The sequence below is a fragment of the Ixodes scapularis genome, unplaced genomic scaffold (genome assembly GCF_016920785.2).
Source record: "Ixodes scapularis isolate PalLabHiFi unplaced genomic scaffold, ASM1692078v2 PGA_scaffold7__128_contigs__length_106722199, whole genome shotgun sequence".
Taxonomy (NCBI): Eukaryota; Metazoa; Arthropoda; class Arachnida; order Ixodida; family Ixodidae; genus Ixodes; species Ixodes scapularis.
In genome coordinates, this window is record NW_024609882.1 from 102,936,266 (window position 1) to 102,957,950 (window position 21,685).

Genomic DNA, 21,685 nt, shown 5'->3' on the forward strand with positions numbered 1-21,685 from the left:
AGAGATGGCGTCCTCATTCCGACTCGCTCACGTTCCTGCAGCAGCCGAGCACGGGGCCGGTGAAGCTGCAGGGGGCCCTGAAAGGGGGCGGGACTGCGGCTGTGCTCCTCCCCCACCTCGTGGTGGTGCCGGGAGGCCCCTCCCCCCGGCCCCGGGAGGCCCCGCTGGCTCAGCCCATCCGGGTGCCGCAGTACCCGCCCGCCTCCTGCAGCCAGCGCAACTCCGTCGCCAACGTGAGTGGGCAGCACCGTGTCGCGGGAAACTCCCTATTTCTTCCCATTTGGTGCAATCCAGTTATAACGGTTTCACATAGAACGATGTGCCGCTAATATTTGTCTCTGGAGGATCTTGAATTCTTTCATTGGGTATTTTGTTTTGTTTGGAATTTCGCACAATACGAAATGTAGTATCAGACTGCACTTCCTACATGAACAACTGTGACGGAACTACGCAAATATTAAATACGCTGGTATCAAACGGAAAGTATTGTTCTTTGCAAGATACCTTTCTACCTAGACCAGAATAGCTTTTTTTCTACTTTTTTCAGTTTAGTGTTTTATTTAAGGAGTTTGACATTGCCGTTTCCATACCTGCCAAGTCTCCCGTATTACCCGGGAAACTCCCGAATCTCGACCGATTTGTACGGTTGTATGATTGACAGAAAAATCTCCCAGAAAATGCAAAATACCCCTTCCCCCTTTCTGCACTTAAACAAGGAGTGTTTGCTGTTGCAACAAACAGCTTCAATGATAGCAACGCCCAGCTGTATCTCGGTAGCATGAGCAGTGTAATATAAACAAAATGAAGTTGTCTTTATGTAAATTTGTTTTCAATATTTATTTTTTAAAACTCCAAACCCCCCCCCCCCCCCCCCCCCAATTGGAAATTCTCCCGGATTTAGTGTCTCTGACCTTGCCGGGTATCCATTTCTTGTTTGTTTTACTACTAGTTCACCAACTCTTGTTGGTGTACTGGCTTCTGATTTCTGCACATGAGCAGTGCCTTGTGGGCAAATGCATACTTGTTTAATGACCCGGTTAGTCTGTACTACGTAGAGTTCCGCATTCTCGGATAGATTAAAAAAAATACTCGGCAGTAAATTTTTCATAAATTCAGAATTATCTGAAAAGTGCAAAATTCTGAGGTCGCGACTACAAAATAAAAATAAAGAAAGACGGTGTACACATGTTTTTACGAAGCAAATAAGCTTCGTAAAATCACGGGGTCAGTGGTCCTGAGGAGATGCCTCTTTAGTTTCCTTTGAAATCTCAAACTACCAATGAAAGTGTTTTGCCTTTTATCTCGTCAAGGTTCCTTCAGGACAACGGGTCATGGTACCCATATTTTATTTATTTTGTTGAATTCAAAAAAAAAAAAATATTGGGAACGCAGTAAAATAAATTGAATTTCGGAGAATTGGGAATGTAACAAACACCGATAAACCCCAAATTTTCGGCTAATGATAAACTCTGAAAAACGCCCTCCGAATTTCACGATAAATAACCTTCAGAATCCTATTTATACGGGACGACCTGGAAACTGCCGACCGTGACCGTCTGCCCTCCCCACAGAACGTCGGCTGCCTGCCTCCCCCCGCGGTATCCAGGGCTCCCAAGTCCTGCGTCACCGTCATGGTGGCCACCAACAACAGCAACAACGCCGGCACCCCGTCGGCGGTGCCGGCCCAGCCGGCCGTTCCGGCGGCGACGGCTGCCCCCGCGGGTGTTGCCAGGAGCCAGGCGACGACCAGCGGGGTGGTATCCGGCACAATCGCCATCCCCTGCAGGGTGCTGCCCCTGCCACCTGCCACAGCGCCGCCGGCACCCAGGGTGACCAAGGAGGACCACAGGGTGGGTCCCCATCACCTTTCTCGGAGGGGGCTTGCTGGCATGGGGTTATGCGGAGTGCAAGTTCGTCTGCTTCTTTTGCCGGGCGTTGTCGCGAAGTGAGAATGCCAAGCTCTGATTGGCTCTGATTGGAGGATAAAGGGTAATCCTCAAGGCCAGCTGGTTTGAGGTCTACTCGCTATCTTTCAATCAGAGCTCATCTTTCTGACGTCACCACAACCGCGGGCAAAAGAAGCAGACAAACTTGCGCTCTGCATAGAATGATCTGCCGGGTGAGAAAAAGGAAAGCCAGTTTTTCTCTGTGCTTACCTAAACCGAGCATTGCAGAAAGCTGAAACTCTCAGAATGGGATGCTAGTGCCAGGGGGATTAATGTTGAGGTTTGAGAGTGACCTTTCCTAGATCAAGAAATGAAAGTGAAAGCAAAATTTTCTACGAGCTCAAGTCCATTTAAGCCTAATTTCGTCAAAACAAAGGTGCCTGTGTCATTTATTTCAGCGAAACAAACTTGTCAGCAAGATCTACATTACATACCTGCCATGTCTCCCGTATTACCTGGGAGATTCCCGAATTTTGGCCAATTTGTTCGGTTGTATGATTGACAAAAAAAACAACTCCTGGAAAACGCAAATTTCCCCCTACCCGCAGCAGTTACATGCAACAAAGAGCTGCAATGATAGCGAAGCCCAGCTGTTTCTCACTAGGATGAGCAGTGCGACATAAATGTAATGAAGTTGTCTTCATGTACATTTGTTGTCAATATTTCTTTTTAAAAGACTGCAACCTTCCCCCACCCCCCGCACTTAGAAATTGTCTCGGATTTGGTTTCTCCGAACTTGGCAAGTATAACGATATTTCTCGCTGCCGAGTTTTGTGCACAAAAAGAAATGGCACCCACAGTTTACTTTCCTGTTTTGACAAAATTGGGCTTGGAGGTCGACGTGCAGAATGGTCTTCTGCCGAGAAGAAACCGGTTCCCAGTTGCCCTCTCTCCGTTCCCTCTCACACACTTCTCTTCTCCTGAACCCCAAAAAGCGGGTCTCTCTCCCGCAGGGAAGGAGAACATTCTCCCTCTTGCTCGAACGGAAAAGGAATCGGGGGAGGGTTTCCTCCTTTCTGGCAGTTTGTCGACATTTATTCATTGAAATGCCTTAAAGACCCCCTGGGAAATATTGCCTAAGGGTTGGGTTACAAAAAGGAAAAGGTACAATATCACAAAAACAGGTGTGCATCTAAAAACAGAACAAAACATCAATAGGATAAGCATACAAACACGAAAATATACTTAATAAGACCTAAAACACAATTTCACGTAATGGCTTTTCTTAAGTTTGCGTGGGTCATGGGTAGCTACAATGTTCTGGGGAAGTCCATTTTAGTGAGTGGCTGTACGTGAAAACAAGGAGTTCTGAATAGTGATGGTTCTTGCCTTCGGGCAACTTACATCAAGGTTATGGTCCATACGATGCTGGCAGTGTTCTGGAGGATCGATGTAGAATGATCTGAGGCACGGGCTGTAGAAAAACTGGTTGAAAAGAGATAACCTAGCAAGTTTGCGGCGCTCAGAGAGGAGAAGGAAATTAGCACGGGTTCGAAGCGATCACGCTTGTAAAAGAAGTGGAATCTGAGTAAAAGAAATGCCCGATGCTGGACTGATTCAATGTCATTGATGAAGCAGGTTTAATGCGAGTCCCAGATGTAACATGCATATTCAAGTTTTGGTCTGATAACGGATGATTAAGCAAGCCGTTTTAGATGAGGAAAGGCCAGTTTCAAGTTGCACTTCCAAAAAAAAAAGGGGAGTTGCGAGGTCGAAACACCAAGTTTATTTTTCGTATCGTCAATTGTTTTTTTGGTTTTTTTTTTTGCTCGCTCTATTATTTTTGGACATCCTACTAAAGAAATCAAAACAATATTCAATGGTGAAGTTAAGGAATTATGTGTCACATTAACCCACGGTGGCTCCAAAAGTTTAGAGTTTTTTTTTGTGAGTATTGGCCATTTCAAGAGGCTGTTGCTCGGGACGGCGGCACTTCTTTTGTTTCTGCGACTCAGTTTGTCATAGACAACACTAAACGTGTGATTTTCGCGTTTGAAACTGCAGAAGCAAGTGTGAGTTTCAAAAACGTGGTTCAAACGCGAGCGGAGAACACCCATGAAGGAACATGTATCGTGGCCTGTTAAGCCTAAACATTATAACTGCGACCGTTTTGATGCAATCGATGCTCCGTTCACGTTTGTTGGAACTACAGCCAAGAAGATTGCGTCCTTTGAAAACAAATGCACAACATGTTGCTGTGAGAGTTGAGTGATGCACAACATCGGTGCGCTAACGATGCCCGTGAGTGGTGCTACCTGACCCGCTTGTTACGAGTGCAGATTCTCTACGCGTCACGAAGTCTGCTACAAAACAAGAGGGTTTTTCATTGTCCCTCAAACTACACCATGAAGAGCAAGTGCCTTGTGGGTTCTTTCTTACTTTCGTCGAAACGTACCGCACGAGACTGAGATGTACAAGCGCAAAGCGAAGCTGCGACAGCGGGAGCTCGTGCAAGTTTTGCTGTCAACTTGAAACCCGTCAACTTAGGAGCTTCTGCTCAATTATCAACCCGCTTACACCGACGCATCACGAGACAATCCCTAGCAAGTTTATGCCTCTGCCATGAAAACTGTCAACCAAGGCCTCGTGATGAACGAAATGCCGATGGGGGGTGGTAACAGCTAATGTAGCTGTTGTCTGAAGGCGCATGGTGCGAGAGGGGCTGCAAAAGTCGCAGCATGCAGCGTGGTACGGTTTTAGTTACTCCGGGTGTTTTCTGAACACCCTACTTATGTTCTTGCCATATTTCATTGTTCTTGTTTTGCAACTTTGGGTTGTATTCGCAGTTCGTGCACTCAGTTTTTGGTACCTGGCATCTTCCGATAACAATACAGAAATGTTACGTATTATTTTGAGGATACGCAGGCGTCGTTCTCAATGTCGTCCTAGGTGTCGTCCTCGCCGTCGTCCTTGGCTGGCTTTCGCCTTCCTACATGTAAGCTGTCTTAAGTGTACTCGTGTAGTTTTTGCAGCGAGGGGCAATGAAGCAGAGATGACTTCCCAGTCAGCAATGCTCGTTTATATCCTGCCATGGGTAACTGGACGCATTTACACCCAGGTCATCGTTGATCCGAGCACTACTATTGCAAGGAGTAGGCTATCTTTCGAAGTTCGGAGAGGAAAATAGCGTACAGTAAAACCTCCTTAATATGTTTTTCAGGGGACCGCGAAAAAAAAAAAGTATCATCCGGGAAAACTTTACAACTGATAGCAGACTTAGGGTGCTTTACATGAGATTGAAAGCAGCTCTTATACAATGGTTTATTTTATGTGTAGTTACAGAACTACTATTGAGGACTCAGACATGTTCACAAAAGCGCGTAATATCCACTTGCAGCCTCGAATTAATGTTAAGCAGTAAAAGCCGTTTCTCCAGGAGCCGCAGTCCTCTTTAGCTCTCCGCGCCGTGGTAAACATTTACGTAGTGGCGCAAGGAGTCTAATGCAAACGTGGGCGCAGCGTATTCATTCATTTCTTGCTCGACATCTTCATCACTTTCTTTGTTATCGGCAGTAGTGAGGTCGGCCATGATGTCCGCTATGCTCTGCGGTTCAGAGGTAACTACGTTGTCGTCAAGCGACGCATATTCACAGTAGGTGATGGGAGCTCCCATTTATGCCTTAGCATCTTCCATTTCTTGCGAGTCTTCAGCATCTTCGTCAGCGCTGTCTTCTGCTAACGCCTGTACTTGCCCCGCGTGTTGAAACCCGCACTTGTGGAAGCAGTGCTGCACAGTGGTAGCAGAGACAGTGTCCCATGCTGTAGCGAGAAAGTGCAGAGCTTGGTTGGGGCGTCACCTCGTTCCACCATGGCAAGCGATCGCCGGACAATCCACTTCTGGTGGAGCTGCTTGACGTTTTTTTATTATGCCTGCGTCGAGCGGCTAGAGGTGACTCGTGGCAATCGAAGGCAGATACTCCATCCGGATGTTCCTGAGAAACGACAAGTCCTTTGGGTGGGCTGGGCAGTTATAGATGGAACAGGAGTGCCTTTCTGTTTCACGACCCCATTCGTGAGTCAAGGCATCGCAGAAAAGCCTCAAAAAGAGCACTTCTTGATCACCTACAGTTTCATTTCTGACCCGTCGTCATTGCAACACAGTAGAACAGTAAGCCGGTCCTTGCTACTCTTTCCTCTGTGGCAGGCTTCACCTTTAAGGCTCAATGACTTCGTGGGCTGGATATTGAAGAAAAGACCAGCTTTGTCAGCATTCAAAACGTCGCGTGGACAAGATTGGATCAACGCTGTCAGCTTCACCGCTCACTGCAGGGTACGAAATACCATAGCACTTCTTGAAGCAGTCAACCCACCTGTTGGAACACGTGAAGTCCGCGATATCCAAACAATCTGCAATCTCTTGCACCTTTGCTCGCAAGATGCCTCCGTCGATGTGACACAAGATATCCGGGCCTGTTTGGACCATACAGTAGACTCTCGGTAATTCGAAGCTCACAGGGACAGCAAAATGCTTCGAAATAAGCAAACTTCGAATTAAAAAAGCACATATAAAACTGAGTTTATTTTATTCAGTATTCACTTAGGAGAAGAACTGGTCGATCTTAGATTGTTTTCGCTGACGCATCCGCGCCACCGTCACTCGGCTCTGCAAGTTACGTATGCATCGTAAGCCGTCTTTGGCATTTTCTTCGCCCGAGAAAAAACGTTTTACGACGCCCAATGCAGTTTCCGCATGAGTGGCACTCAGCGCGGGAACCGACGGTGGCGAGAGTTCCTCGTCGTCAGTCATCGTCACTTCCTTGCACCACCACACCAGGCCTAACCACTTTGATTAATTTGACGTCCGAAAGCGGACCAGAGACCTTGACGTGCTTGTCAACATCAACATCTGCTTTGACGACTGACTCTCTTCGATTTCTTGCAGCATCTTAACTTTGGTAGCGAGGTCCAGTGCACGGTACTTACTCCGTTGAGCCATCGTGATAGCACCAAAGCAGCGCGACGGAGCGATTGTTGGGCTGTACGAAAGCACGTATGAACAAGCCAACACACTTTTGGATCTTCGTTGTCGAAACTCCCGCTCGCGCCGTTCCGCGGTTCCGCCGAACGCAACCCAACCTTCTCGCCACCTATCTCCCTCTCCTCTCGAGGGGAGAGTGCAGAGTGGGAGAGCAGAGCCCAAAGCAAGTAAGCAAACAGTCGCGCGCGCAAGGCTGTTTGTTTGCTTCCTCACGGCCGAGCCGCAGCGCGCCGTGGCGCCGTCGCACATTGCATCAGGTCGCATCATCCGTAGTGCGGCGACGCCAGTGACGCGGCCGCGGGTCGTGGTGTTGCGCATTTGCACTTGGCATTTGTTTTTTTCGCTCCCGGAGTTTCCGGACTTCAGGCGCAGACAAAAAATTCTTCGAATTAACTAGCTCCCAACATTTAGCCTTCGAATTACCGCGTGTTTTTCCCCATAGCATTGTACATACGATTGCCGGGACCAGGCCCATGCATCGAACTAACCGAAAATTTGAATTATGCGACTTTGAATTACTGAGAGTCGACTGTACTAGCAGGACCTCCTCCAGCTTTGCATGTTTTGCCCCCCGAGCCTGGGTGATAAAAAGGAGCCTTCGCGTCAATCTTCTTTCGTTTGGCCACGATGCTGTTCATAGCTGAGTCCGAGGTCTCTTGCGATGTCAGATCTCTTCCGGCTGGGATTGCGATCCACCGTCTGAAGTATATCAGACTTCTCTTTAAAAGAGAGTGCCTTTCTTTTCGCGCGATGCCATGACCGTCGTCAATGGGCACAAAGCGCACATACTCCAAAACACTACGGTTCACGCAGTCGAGCGGAACAGAAACTACAAGCGCAGCGTGCATGCGGGCGCACCTCGTGCCAGAGAAAGAGGACAGATGAGATAGAGAGAGGGCAAGATTTGCCAGCCTCTCTCCCCATCTGAGCAGTGCTCCAAGGTCACACCCGGGCAAGATGGGTAGCTGTGGCAGAGCGCAGCAAAGCCTAGCAAAAAGAGACGAAAAGAGGAGGAAAGGAATAAAGGGAAGACGGACGTCTGTGTGCCTACGTGTGCCGTGCGACCCGCATTGCATGGTTCGGCTTTGCTCCGCTAGCTTCGCTTCCAAGCCAGCGAGGCAGCCTGGCGCTCAGCGCGCCGAGGTGCCGGGAGGCTGACATTTCTGGACGTAATAACCGGGAAAGCAAACGTAACGGGCAGGAAACTAATGCATGTATCTTTATGGAAGTAAGACGGGACCGGTGTTTTAGAGCGCAGCTCTTAGGCGCCCGTTCCCGGCTTGAGCGGCGTCGCCGTCAGCATAACCGCGAGTAACCCTCGGAACCCTCGTGAGGGTTAGGAGGGTTAACCTCACGAGGGTTACCCTCACGAGGATCACGAGGGCTACGAGGGTTAGTTACCCATACGAGGGGTACGAGGTTAGTTACCCACACGAGGGTTACTTACCCTCAAGAGGGTTACCTTCACGAGGGTCACGAGAGTTAACCTCACGAGGGTCGCGAGAGTTACCCTCACGAGGGTCGCGAGAGTTACCCTCACGGGGGTCGCGAGAGTTACCCTCACGAGAGTCACGAGAATTGCCCTCACAAGGGTTACTAGGGTTACCCTCACAAGGGTCACGATGGTTACCCAGGTCACGTGACCCCCGTTGACGTCATCACCACTGATGACATCACCGGCATTCGGATCGTCATCGTCATCATCACTGATGACTTCATCAGTGATGTCACTGATGACGTCACCGGCATCTGCATCGTCATCATCATCATCACTGATGACGTCATTGGTATCCGCATCGTGATCGTCACTGATGACGTCATCAATGACGTCATCAGTCACTGATGAAGTCATTGGTATCCACATCGTGATCGTCACTGATGACGTCATCAGTCACTGATGAAGTCATCGGCATTGTGATGTGACTCCCCCCCCCCCTCGACACGTGACACCCCAAGGTCACATGACTCCCACAAGGTCACTTGACCCACCCCCAAGTACCCTTCCCTCCTCCCCCTCAAGAGCTGCGCTCTAATTTGGCATTACAGGGAGTTGTAAACGGCTTTCATTTTTTTTTTTAACAAAATAGCCAGGAAAACCTATTAACCAATAAAGTATCAATGAGTTTGTACTGTATAAAGCCAGAAATAGGGGCGAGTTACCTTTCGGGTTATCTCTCAAGATTTTACGGTACCTTTTCTTAACATTGGTTTTCTTCTGGGGGCACATTGTTTAGTTGTACTTATTCGTAACTCCTTGAAGGATATGGTACACCATGCATTCACGAGGGCACCCATAAAACTACTCTGGCATTGTTGCCGCGAGTTCGGAGGAAACTAATTTGGCAGGAAACTGAATTCGGCTCCCGACGAAGCCGCTTTCTCTCGTAGGCACTGTATGGCGCGCAAGGAGAAACCTCCTCGCCCATTGGTGTATAGAGGGGGAACCGGGGGGCGAAGGGCCTCTTAGGACTCTGGACGGGGCTGAGAACGTGGCAAGTGCGTGTTACGGGATCTCGGGTAATCGCGAGGCCTAGGGGCCCCCTTTGTGCCATTGTGTTAATTTATGTGCGTTGTCCAGGGTATATTTATATGTGATGTCGTGGTTATTTGTAGTTTAGAGTCGGTGTTTTTGAGTCTCTTGTTCTATGAACCAGTAAAAGGGTGCGGCACCCCGCTCCTGTGAAAGAACCAGGCTAGACTCTGGTTGTTGATGGACCACATAGGAACTGGCGTATTGGCGCCGGTACGCGAGTTCCTACAAATGGCACATCAACGTTGGGGCAGGCGAGCCGCAATTACTGTCGCATCGTCCGTCGATGACATTGCGTGAACGTTCACGCGGAGCGTCCCCGCTGGTTGGCGGGTCAACACCGCGGCATTTTGAAGGTGGGAAGGGCACGTTCAAACAAGTGTTCGAGGTGGCCAGGGGTAATTGGGTTGTCGAAACCACAGTGTGACGTCAATCAAAGTACACAAGTTTTTGTGGTGCCATCCATTGGAAGTCAACAGTCTACCTCTTCCTCTCAATCGCTAGCCTCCCCATATTGTGGCAAACCGTTTTTTGGTGTCCATCGCTCACCACAACCTTCAAAAATGCCAAGCAATAGCAGCGATCGATTGTAGTCAAATCGGATCTTGCAAAGTCGGCTGTCTTGAAGGGAGGGTTGGGGGATCCGAAGATTGGTCGAATTTTGGTTTAATTTCTTAATTAAATTTAATTTGTTTATATTTTTTTTAAATAAAAATCGGCACCTACAAGAAAAAACGGTTTTGTGTCTTTTGTTCTACGGGTGACACAGTCTTGCAACTAATTGGCCAAAGTCCAAGAATCGTTCCAACGTTCCTTTAGGGAGAGAAACAACCCCGAAAGTCCATTGTTTTTCCGAAAAAATGCATTTTTATAAAATATTATATTTGGGTTCACTATATTCTGAAGCATAGTTTCAGAAAGTTTCATTTATAAAATAAACATTTTCGGCAAGCTCGTGGCCGCGCGCGGCGACCCGCCGAGCAAGCAGACGGCGAAGTTCGGCGTTTTCAAATTAGGCCTACTCCGCGCTCGTTTGACGCAGCCGAGATATCTTACCCTCGTTGGAAGCGCTGTTTCTTCTAGTTTCAGCCCACAGGAGCTTGCTACGTTTAAGGCTATCTGTGGCCCGGGACAACCCCGGGCCACATACATATGTGTATGTGGTACATACAAGCAAAAAAAAACGTGGGAACTAGAATACCAGCAATCCCATTGGTTGCAACCCGAAACAGGGCTCACGATTGGCCGACTTCGGCGACGTAGCTCCTTGTTCGCCTCATGTGCGCTATCGGCAGCTTCTTTTGGTTCTGATTGTATCACTGGTTCGCCGCTGTTTAGATTCGTTTTCCCTCTTTGTTCCCGGTAGTTTTCCTGCCGAGGAATGCCTGCTTTTAAAGTTAGCACTCGCAGTAGCTTTGGCCGGCGTTCTCGACAGCGAAATATAAGGGGTCGATCAGCAGGACTCCTCGCAAGAGACGGGGACCCGTCTCTGTGGCACCATCAATGCCGTCTCCCCCGCCATCGTCACAATCCTCAAGCTCAACTGGCGCTTGGCGGACATCGGAGCCTACAGCTTCATCTGTGAATGCTGATCGGTTTCATGTCTCCTCAGAATCGGATGTGCTGACCACGTTCGAGAGGAAGCTCAGCCTGCTCAATTTTGACGCGGGGACTACGGACGGCCCAGAGCCGACAGACGCTGCCGTTGAAAAGCCCGTGGATGGCTCCTCAATGTGTCCGCCGTGCAAACTCTTGTTGCTATTTTAGTCTGCCCCAAGTGCCACGGAGAACTACTGAGCTTTTGAGAAGAAGGAATTGGCATCAATTTTCGGTTTGTTGTTAGCTGCTCGACTTGCGGAGACATCATCGCAGCGTTGAGAGAACGAACTCGCGGTGTGTCTCCGCGTCGTTGAAATAGACATTGGCATCAGTTTCACAAAGCTCACAAATCTTTTCGGGGGCCTCAACGCTTCACCCCCTACTCATGTAATTGAAGGTGCCACCAATGACTCGGGTGGACTTTGAGTTTCTGGCATCGTCCGAATAAAAAAAAAGAGAAGTTGAAACTTTAAATAATTTTTGTCAGTTTCACTTTTTGGCAGATGTCACATTTAAGGGGGGACATGGGCCTAAATTTTAAATTTTTTAAAAAAAATCCATTTTTCAATTTTAAGGTTTTCAGTTTTATAAACTTATTATACACCCTTACACCAAATTTGATAACCATACGCCAAATAGTTATGTTGATATAGAATATTTTCAACACATTGTGAGGCAGTAACAAAGTAAAGGAGTTCAATGTTTGAATGCATTTTTCTCAGTTCCACTTTTTGCAGCAAAATTCATACGAAGGAATCTTTTATTCGAAGGTAAAAGTTTTCTGATACCACAATCAAGATGTTTCTGAACTGAAATTTACTGGGGAATCGGGCTATCTACTTTGTTTTGTTTTAAGTTGAAGTCCTCAGTGATAAAAAACTAAGTTTTCAAAAATTGACATAGGACAGATATGCATCTCATATTTTGAGGTAATAACTCTACCTGAAATATTTACATTTAAGTTATTAAAACTAGATAGCCCGAGGTCCCATATCCCCCACTTTATATTCAAGCAGTCAAAGTGATGCTTCTTAGCTTCATTTGAATATCATAGATTTCTTAATGAAAAGTGACACATCATCTTATGCAGGTATGTAAATTTGTCATAGAGAGCTGAAAGTTTTCACAGTACACCTACATCTGAAGCTAAATCTTCCCTGAAAATTTCATTTTGATCACTTGAGTAGTTCAAAAGTTTGACCTCTAGCCAGTGTCCCCCCTTAAGAGAACCTTGAATGTGACATCATTCAGGGTTCTCTGGGACTGAAATTTTCTGGGGAACAAGATGGACATCTTCACAGTTGAAAAAGCCTACTCCTTCATGAATAAAAGGAAAAAAAATCTTTTGAAACACGAAAATTTTACAATTCTTTAAAAAATTTGTGATGTTTTTTTCATCATAATTGAATATTTAGCAATCTACTTTTAATCTAGGTTGCACTATGGGCATTGTTCTTCACATTAAAGCAAGAAGTTTGCTACCAGCTAATATTATTTTTAGGGGTGTGCGAATACTCGAATATACGAATTCGAATCGAATAGAAAGTTCCCGAATAATTTGATTCGCGAATCGAATTCCTAGTATTCGGTTCCTCGAATATTCGATATATTCGGCCAAAGACGCGCGGTAGGCGCGGAGCAAACAAAAAAGAAAGCAGTTTTTTCTCCCGATGTAAGCGCCGTGATATTAGACAGACCATGCGAGAAACACCTCTTGGTCCGACCATTTCACAAAAATCTAACGCACAGGTTAGAAAACAGAAAAGTAACGAACGCCACAAACTTTATAGCACGAAGATTTACTCACGATCATGACACAATCTACCCTTGAATCACAACTGAAACATCCCGCTTGCGCCGCTTCCAGAGAGGAATTGTTGGGAGGCCGGAATTCCGCGCCAAGCCTAATTCTTTTCACGAGTAAAACTCCTCGTTTCAAATTGAAGCGCCGATGTAAAACACACTTGCCGCACTCGCAGAAATCGGCTACTGCACCACTGCACGATCACTGAAAGAAAACCAACGTTACCATGCCGGCGAAACCAACCGAGTTATCGTCGTCGTTCTTTTGGAACCGCGAATTCTGATTCGGATTCCGAATCAGAGCGACAACTCGGTTGGTTTCGCCGACGTGGTAACGTTGGTTTTCTTTCTGTGGTCGTGCAGTGGTGCAGTAGCCGATTTCTGCGAGTGCGGCAAGAGGCTTTACTCGTAAAAAGAATTAGGCTTGGCGCGGAAGAAACGGAACAGAAAAATAATGTGCCTAGATTTGAGAGGGTTTCCAACAGCTCGATAGCCGCGTTTGAATTACGAACTGCGAGAAGGCGCCGAAAAGACGAAAGCGTCGGTCGGGTTCGGGCAGGCAGGGCAGGCGTCGCCGCTCTTCTGTTTGTTCGCCTTCTTTCCACGCGACAACACAACACATGCGCATTCACGATCAATCTGCGATGAAGCCGTCTCTGTGGTTTCAGTTTCGGTTGCTCCCTCTTTTAAATCAAGGCTCTCTAAAACAGGATAGATAAACGGAAAAATGGATGCGTAGCGGCAGTTGGACGGTGACTTGCGCCACCTAACCACGTTTTTTTTTCTTACTTTAGACTATATTGTTTAAGCCAGTTTACCTCGTTGCTGTTTACTCAGATTTAACACCTGTCTATTTATTTATGTGAAATCAAATCCCAGGTGCCATTTTCTTTCCTTAAAATGGAGAACAACTATCGCAAAATGCCTCTTTTCTGAGATATACAAATATTAAAAAAAAAAAGTTGCGGTGTTAGGTTGTTTTTAAAGAAAAAAAAAAGGCACGCATGGCTGAAACTTTTTTTTTTTTTTTTTTGTGACGTTTAGGGTAGATAGATTATGTTTGCACCATAAAATTGGATCTTTAGTGCCCAACGTTCAACAGCAGCTGCTTTTTTTTTTTTTTCACCGGAACTTTTTTACATTTTGGCTTTTGTTTTGTACAGGACGTATATTCTGCACCAGGCGCATACTCTGCACATATAATAATCGCATTCTCAGCACACTTTGAAAAATTCCTACGAATAAAATCACTATTCGATATTCGATTCGATATTCGGTTTTTTTCCTTGATTCGATTCGGTATTCGATTCGAAAGCTACTATTCGGTATTCGCACACCCCTAATTATTTTTCAACGATAGACCTCTTAGTGAAATGTCTTTCTTCTGAAGTGCGATAACCGCAGCATACTGTAAAGTTGTCCGATAATGCTAAAACTTTGCAGATTATCCTTTTTCATAGTGCTGAAATAACTCAAAATTTGAATCAGATTGGGTGAAGGGTTTGAAAGTTGACCCTCCTAGGCCATATCCCTCTTTAAGGAAGACCCTCGCTCTGTGTGCAGAAGCTTCAGCTGATGTCTGCCCTGGGCCTGATGACGCGAGAGGCCCTCCGGGAACTGCAGCACCGGCGGGGGGAGCGCAAGCGGCGCACCACGGCCAACCCCCACTTCTCGAGCGCCGCCCTGGAGGAGAAGAGGCGCAACGCCCAGCTCCTGCTCGGGGAGGCACACCACCACCACAGGGGGCGCTCCAGGGGTGAGTGGAGCGGCGGCGTTTTCAGGCACCGCTCCAGGCACGTAGCCAGGGAGGCGGCCCATGGGCCCCCCCCCCCCGAAATCTTCGATTTTGCTGGAACCTTCTCTCCCCCCTCCCCCTCATACAGCATTTTGTCATGGGCGGGCCCCCCCCGAAACAAAATCCTGGCTACGTGCCTGCACCGCTCCATCCTAAACGAGCCAACGTGGGGAGTGCAGTGCACTTGTTCGCAGAGGTGTCTCTGGGTGGCACATTGTTTGTACTCAAATTTCGTAGGTTTTTGGAAAAAGAAATGCGCAAAAAGACAAACCTGTTTCTTAAGTAGAAAACAGAAAGAGTCGTATTTTTCGCCCGCATTGGGCAAAGAAACGAAAGCGATGACTGTAGCACAGTCGCGCAATACAGGCAGAGGGGACGTGCGACACGGTTAATTCTCGCAGCCTTCGCGGTCGGTGCCGTGGAGGCAATCGACAGTCCTATTGCAGATTTAAGCGTGGGTGGCACCGTCTGTGAGTGGCAACGAGAACTGGACAGTTCCTGTTTTAAAACGACGGCTTTATAGGGGAGCCCTCGAGGAACCATGCTTGCTCGTGTTGGTTCCACCATAGCAAAGCCGCCGGAGAATGTGCCGGCAACGGAGCGAACCTGTTGGTGTGACGTTGCAGCCGCTGCTACCACATAATGGTTTGCATCGCAATGTTACGTTGTGGTTCACGTGACAGTAAGTGTCGCACGCTGTGTCGCGTGCTGTGTCGTGACATAACCATGTGTCATGTGACGCCATCTACACTGGTGGCATGCTGCACCTGGGCGGAAGTCTGTATAATTACTTAAAAGCACCGAGGCTAGGTTAAAAAAGTCTCAATCACAGCCGAAATTTGTTTTTCGGCTAGTGATGTCCTAAATATTGTCTGAACAAAAAGACAGGAGAGGACATGAAAGACAGAAAACAAGCACAAAACAGACGGCCTACTCCACCACCTACTTTGCGCACGACAAGGTCACTTTGCACATGCCACGTTCCACGTATTGGTTTGTTGAACAATTAACAATCAATCGATGTTAGCTCTCTTGTGCCCTAATTTTTCGTGCTTTTCGTTCAGAAGTCCACGTTGCTTCGTCGTGACTGCCCTTGGCGTCGGTCGGGGTGCCGCTGCGCCTTTGAGCTGACCCTTGTGCTTTCCGTGGGTGCAGGTCGTCCCCGGCCGGGCTCCTCGGCCCCCAGCTCCCCCGAGGGGTCGTCCAATGAGGCGGGGTCCACGGCCAACGGCCACTCGTCGCCCCCGCCCACCTGCGACGTGCTCCTCAAGGTACAGCCCAGGGGAGGCCATTTGCCCTACTGAGCGTCGACTGTTTTGTGCTACGTCGTCCAGGCTGGCCGCAGCTTCGCGCTGCGGCGGAAGTGCGCTGCTTAGTCTGCTTTGCTTCGCATCTCGTTCGCACGTGCTCTCGCGTGAAGGAGATGCCCGATGAAGCGGTATGCTTGCTTACGTTCGTTAGCAACATTAGACCGCCCTGGCAGCGCACTAGCCCCGACAATGAGAACAAATGAGTCCGCGCCAAGTATAGATACGCTCGCACTGCACACACTGGCTGATGCTCTACTCAGATTTGAGCCCGGCTGCTGAGACTCCGTCCCATAGCGGCCATCTTGAATAGCCAATGAATGAAACATTCTTTGGCTAGGTGTTTGGCATTCTGTGAAGCCCAAAATGTGTGGCTGCGAGGCTTGACACTGATTGATTGACAGGTGGGAGAGGAGGAGCCAGGTGGCCCAACGCTGATTGGTTAACGGGAAGGTTGTGTGACCAGGAGTGGAGTGAGGAGGAGAGGTAGTCTAGGTGAGAGAGGACTGGGTTAGGAGGTTCTCGAAGATCACCAGGTTTATCATTTGAAGTGTACACTTGCCACTTATTAAATTATCCAATGAAAAGTACCGTGAATGTAGGCGTCTTACTGAACAGGCTAGATGTGCCGGTAAACATTTGGGGTGCTAGAACATTTCACGTATGCAATGCAATTGTATAGCATTTTGCTGTATAAAAGAACCGAAACGACAAATACTTGAAAGTAGCTTTGCTCACACATGCCCTCTGCTCTTGGAAACCATTCCAGTCATAGTTTGACTATGCAGTTAGATTACTGACTCAAAAAATATTACTGCGGGAGTTTCACATTCTTCTCCTCTAACGATAAAAGTAAGAAGGTCACAATTTTACATTGTATACCGAGCATTAGGATAAATATGTCATTTGTACCGCAAAAAATTACCGTAAAATCTCGGGTCATTGCCCAACCCCTTCACCACCTGGAATTCATAAAAACAATTGGGGTCGGCAATGTCTCGGTGCAGAAACAAGTTTAGAAAATACGGTAGAACCTCATTGAGATGTTTTTGAGGGGTCAGGGGAGATAAACCGGATGACCTGAGGAAATGTAAGAAACAAGAACGCCATTTGAGGGGTGCTAGAGATGCGACAGATATTATCAGTTGTCACGAGACAATTCATTTTATGCAAATATTCGTAGGTGTGAACTTGAGTTTGCTCAGAAAAAGTTTGCAAACATTCATAGGTGTAGAGTGAAATAAACATACTGTAAAAGTTTTTAAATATAATCTCGAATACATCCAGAAATATAATCTCGAATACGTTGGGAAAGCGCTCTTAATTCCCACCTGGCACTTTGGGTGTCTGAAATGTGGGCGAGCGGTGGAGTCTTGCGCTTGTGGAGGGCCATTTGTCGATGTCCTGGTTGGTTATGAAAAAAACCAGCTGAACTAAGGAAAAGGTAGAGATAGAAAGAAAGACACCCGATCGCTGGACTACCAACTGTTTTTATATATAAACCTCCTCTTCATCCTCTTCCTCTCCTTCTGCATAATTCACTTCGTTCCCCCCTTTTCCCCTTTGTTTTACGTTTTATTTTACAAGATGTTGACCCCCTTGGAGAAATAGTTTTTCGGTGCGCAACAAGGTGATTGAAGGTGCACTAACACACCCATCTCCTTTTTCTTCTATGGCAGCAGCTTCTAACATCTCCCGCGCGAGCTGGCTTTTGTGGCGTGCTACGATGTTAACTTGCGCGAGCTTCGCCGTGCACTTGCATGCTCGGCAATGCGCAGATAGGTGCCCCGGCGCTGTCAGGTTCTTTAGGTTGGCTGCGTGCTCACGTGTACGCTCGTTGATGCTGTCTTTCTTTCTATCTCTACCTTTTCCTTAGTTCAGCTGGTTTTTTTTCATAATGAGTAACCAACTAGCTCAGATTACACCAATCCTGGTTGGTTCACCTCCGTGCAGTTGTGCACAACACTTCAGTACACCAAAGTGGCAAAAAAAGTCTTGCTGAATGACAAGCTGTAGTGCATGTGCAGGATATTGTGGCATGCTAGATAATCTTTGACAGAAGCTTCTTTACAACGACTGGGGGAGTATCAGAACCCGCAGCGCATCAACCTGTGGAACCAAGGACCTAAGACAACACGGACCAGCAAACTGACTAGGACAGACCAAAGCACAATGTTACACCATCTTCGTGTTGCTCTTTAAAAAATGATTGATTTGTCACTGCCAGATGAAACGATTTTGAAGCGGGGTTCGAAGTAAAAAATCCAGGAGCGAAAAGGCACTCACTCTTTCGGCCCACCCTTTTTACAGATTTTTGGTGGCGGCCGACTTGAAAACTGTTTTGTCTGGCAACAAACACCTTTTTTGACGAGCAAAACAAAAGTGGCACATTTTTTCCTTTCGTGCGTTTGCTGCTTCGTTTTGTTGCGCGAATTTTGGCTCCCCGCGTGAAGAAAGCTGCAGGAATTGTTCCCGGCTGATGCACCGCAGATTTCGGTACACCTCCAGGCCCGCGTGCCAAGAAGCTTCTGTGACAAGCATCGCATTATCTCTTGGACGGCGGTGAAACCGTGCAATCGTCGAGTGGTTTGGCCTACCCTCGCCGTTCCTGGTCTTCCCCTGCATGTGAATGCACGTGGGAGGCAGACGATCCACGCACATGTCGTCTTGTGATCAACCCATCCGCGAATCGGCTCGTCGTGCGAGTCGGCCAGCTAAATAAACTATGGGGTGTAAAAGTGAGAAGGGAGATAGGCTTTATTCCAACTGAAGTGTTGCACTACGAGCCAGTTTTCGACCATTTTTTAGTACCCATTGTAAATAGAACCTACTTTGACCAGGGCCTTCTTTCTAAAAAGAAGGCTTTTTGTTCCTTTTGTGCCCTATCTATTTTAGTACAAAAGGGAATAGTAAGTAATATTTTACAGTATTAAAAAGAAACCCTCAGTCATTATCAAAGATGAATTCATTTAGCGATGCAATCACTCTTTTTATTTTCATGTGATGTGCAAGCAAATGTTGACATCTGCTCCAAAAGCGTTTGTGGTTGCCCCAAACCAATATTTTGCCCACTACAGAGCCTGCTATAGAAAGTCAAGTGGTGCCTTCATAACTGTGCATAATTACGAGCCACTCGGTAGTAAGTTCATTATTGTTTGTAAGCTCTCTAGGTTCCTTAACTGCACTGCACCGATGCAGAGGTTGGGAGTGGTTTTTCAGCCATCTGTCGAGGTTGAAATGTTAGAAAATCACTGCTCTAAGGCCTACTTCAGACGGAGCAATTTTCCCAGCAATTTCATTCCTCTGGAAGCTTGGCGGGACCGGCGCTTGTGAACGAAAGGCCGCGAAGATGCAAAAAACCGGGAACGTATCAGTGACGGTCCACTGTAGTCTTTTTCTTTATTCATCTGGTGTGGCAGAACAGGAGGTACACCTAAAACAAAACTGGTGTTAAATTCGTTGCTTTACGCCCAAAACGTTCGTAGAACAATGTTTTACTATCGTGCAATGTCCATCGCTTGCGGTCTAGAGGGAAGCAAACTATGCATACTCAGTGCATACCTGCCAACTCTTCCGAATTTTTCGTAAAATGTATGAATTGGGACTAATTTTACAATTTTACAAATCTTGCGTCAAATTTTACGAAAAAAAAAAACTACATAAAACTTTTTAATTTTTTTTTTACATTTTTTTGTAAAACCGTTGTTGGCGGTACCTCGCACCGCCACAAGAGGGCGATAGGTACCGTCCAGGGCAGCGTCGTGTTTTATACTATCTGTGTATCCGGTGGCCACGGATCCAAAACCAATCCAAAGCCCAGAGCCTTTGTTCGTGTGTTCAACGGCACACGTTGGTTCGGCGTGTTCAGACGTGGTCGGGCCCCGCTGTTTCGGCCACTATCGAGGCGAGAAGTGGGGCGTCTGAGTTTGTTGCACGTGAAATCGTAGCATTCCTATGGTCGCGGTGGCTTTGCGGTGCAATGGCAAATTTCAAACCTCAAAAGAGGTACTCTCTGGTGTTCCTGAAGTCCTACACGTTGGAATTCCCGTGCTTCGTGCTTTCCACAAAGGGAGAGAAGTTTGGATTCTCTAGCACGTGCACGTGTGATGTACGCGTTTCGCACAGTGGCATCGCTTCGCGTGACCCCCTCCCCGCAGCCGCGAAAGTTTTACAAAATTGAAACCCCCCCCCCGCAGCCATGGGAGTTTTACGAATTTGAAAGTCCACAGGTTGGCATGTATGTTAGTGTTTCATTCCTTGCCCTGAACACTTTCAAGCTGACTGGACAACGAAGGTGACAAGCACGAAATAACCCACGCCTTGGCTTAGAAACTGCAAATGCTTATTACATGAAAGTATGTTTCAAATCTGCGATCTTGTGCCTGTAGCCACCTTCGCTGACCTGTAAGCTCAAAAATAAATTCGCTAAAACAAAGAAAACGAAAATGCCTAATTTTACATGTAAAGCTAGAAATAATGTCACGAATGACAATTGATGAGGGGATGATAATTGAAGAAAGCTAAACGTTTAGTCGGGCGAACTTGTGCCCAAAATAAAGAGAACACAAAGAAGAAGAACAGAGCGTCGCGGGCGTCGAAGTCGGCGTAACAGCAGGTTCGAGCGCTAGGGCGAGACTGACTCCGGGTTGCCACGCGGAGCCGCTTTCGTACACGTGTGGGCTTCTGGAGCATTCGGCGTAGAATGTTCGACGCGTAGAACATTCTAAAATTTGAATCAGCAAGTGGGTTCTCGAATTCAGCAGAACATAGCATTACAGTGTCAACAAAACTGTGTAGCTGCGGCCCGGAATCGAACCCTGGCCCTTCGCGTGGGAGGCAAGCGCGATAACCGTTAGGCCACGGCCGCGCTGCCTACTTGGCGCGCGGGAATATGCAGAATGTGTTTTTGGTCAGCCCACATGTTTGTTGTTATTTCTGCAGCACTTGGATCATACATACCTGACAAAATTGTTGCGTGTGGTTGCACAGTTGGTGCCGCTAAGGGTCACGCAACCACGCAGTGTGGCATTGCGGTGTCATGTTTTGGTCGTCGTACCACGCTGCGTCCCCTTCCGATCGCATCACAGGATATCACATTATGCGACATCTGGCGACCCCACCTAGCGACATTGTACAGTCGAACCTCGATATAACGAACTTCAATGTAACGAAATCCTCGATTTAGCGAAGTATTTTATTTTTCATAATTTCTTGCCCATAGACCCCATGTATTTTTAGTCCCTATATAACGAAGTCTATTTTGCTGCTATTTCAATATAACGAAGCGCCATTGTCATAGAAGGCAATAAATAAATCAACTCTAAAAAACAACTTCGCAAAAAAATTGTGGTTCAAAAAAAAATTATGCGCAAACGCGAGCGCTTGATAGGTTACTTCACGGGGACAGGCCTTCCAACGTTCCTAGGCTGCCCGAGGATGCGGCGCCGGTAGCGCCGGCGAGGCATGCGGCAAAGCGGATTCCGCGAGGCTGGCCAGAAAATGCCGAGCAAAAAGTTAACACGGCATAACAGCATCACCACTGACATTCACTGATCATCATAGTCTACTGTACCGCGGGTAGCGCGGGAGCCAACTTCAGCGGGGGAGCGACGTGATGGCGCGACCGCGCGACCGCACGGGCAGTGTCATCTAGGAGAAGACCGAAAAGACCGATTATCGTGTTGCGAGTGTGATGTAAAGCAAAGGCGCAAGCACACTGTGGGCGCA

The 21,685-nt window shown here is 47.4% G+C and overlaps 1 protein-coding gene across 1 annotated transcript in view; it reads left to right on the forward strand.

Moving 5' to 3' along the window:
• The window catches only part of LOC8026460 (PHD finger protein 21A), a 50,302-nt gene that overhangs the window by 9,014 nt on the left and 19,603 nt on the right, over positions 1-21,685 (forward strand). The window contains exons 5-8 of the mRNA XM_029974599.4: positions 42-233; positions 1,572-1,850; positions 14,420-14,612; positions 15,807-15,922. Coding sequence (XP_029830459.2) covers positions 42-233; positions 1,572-1,850; positions 14,420-14,612; positions 15,807-15,922 — 780 coding nt within the window. The remainder of the gene's footprint in view (positions 1-41; positions 234-1,571; positions 1,851-14,419; positions 14,613-15,806; positions 15,923-21,685) is intronic.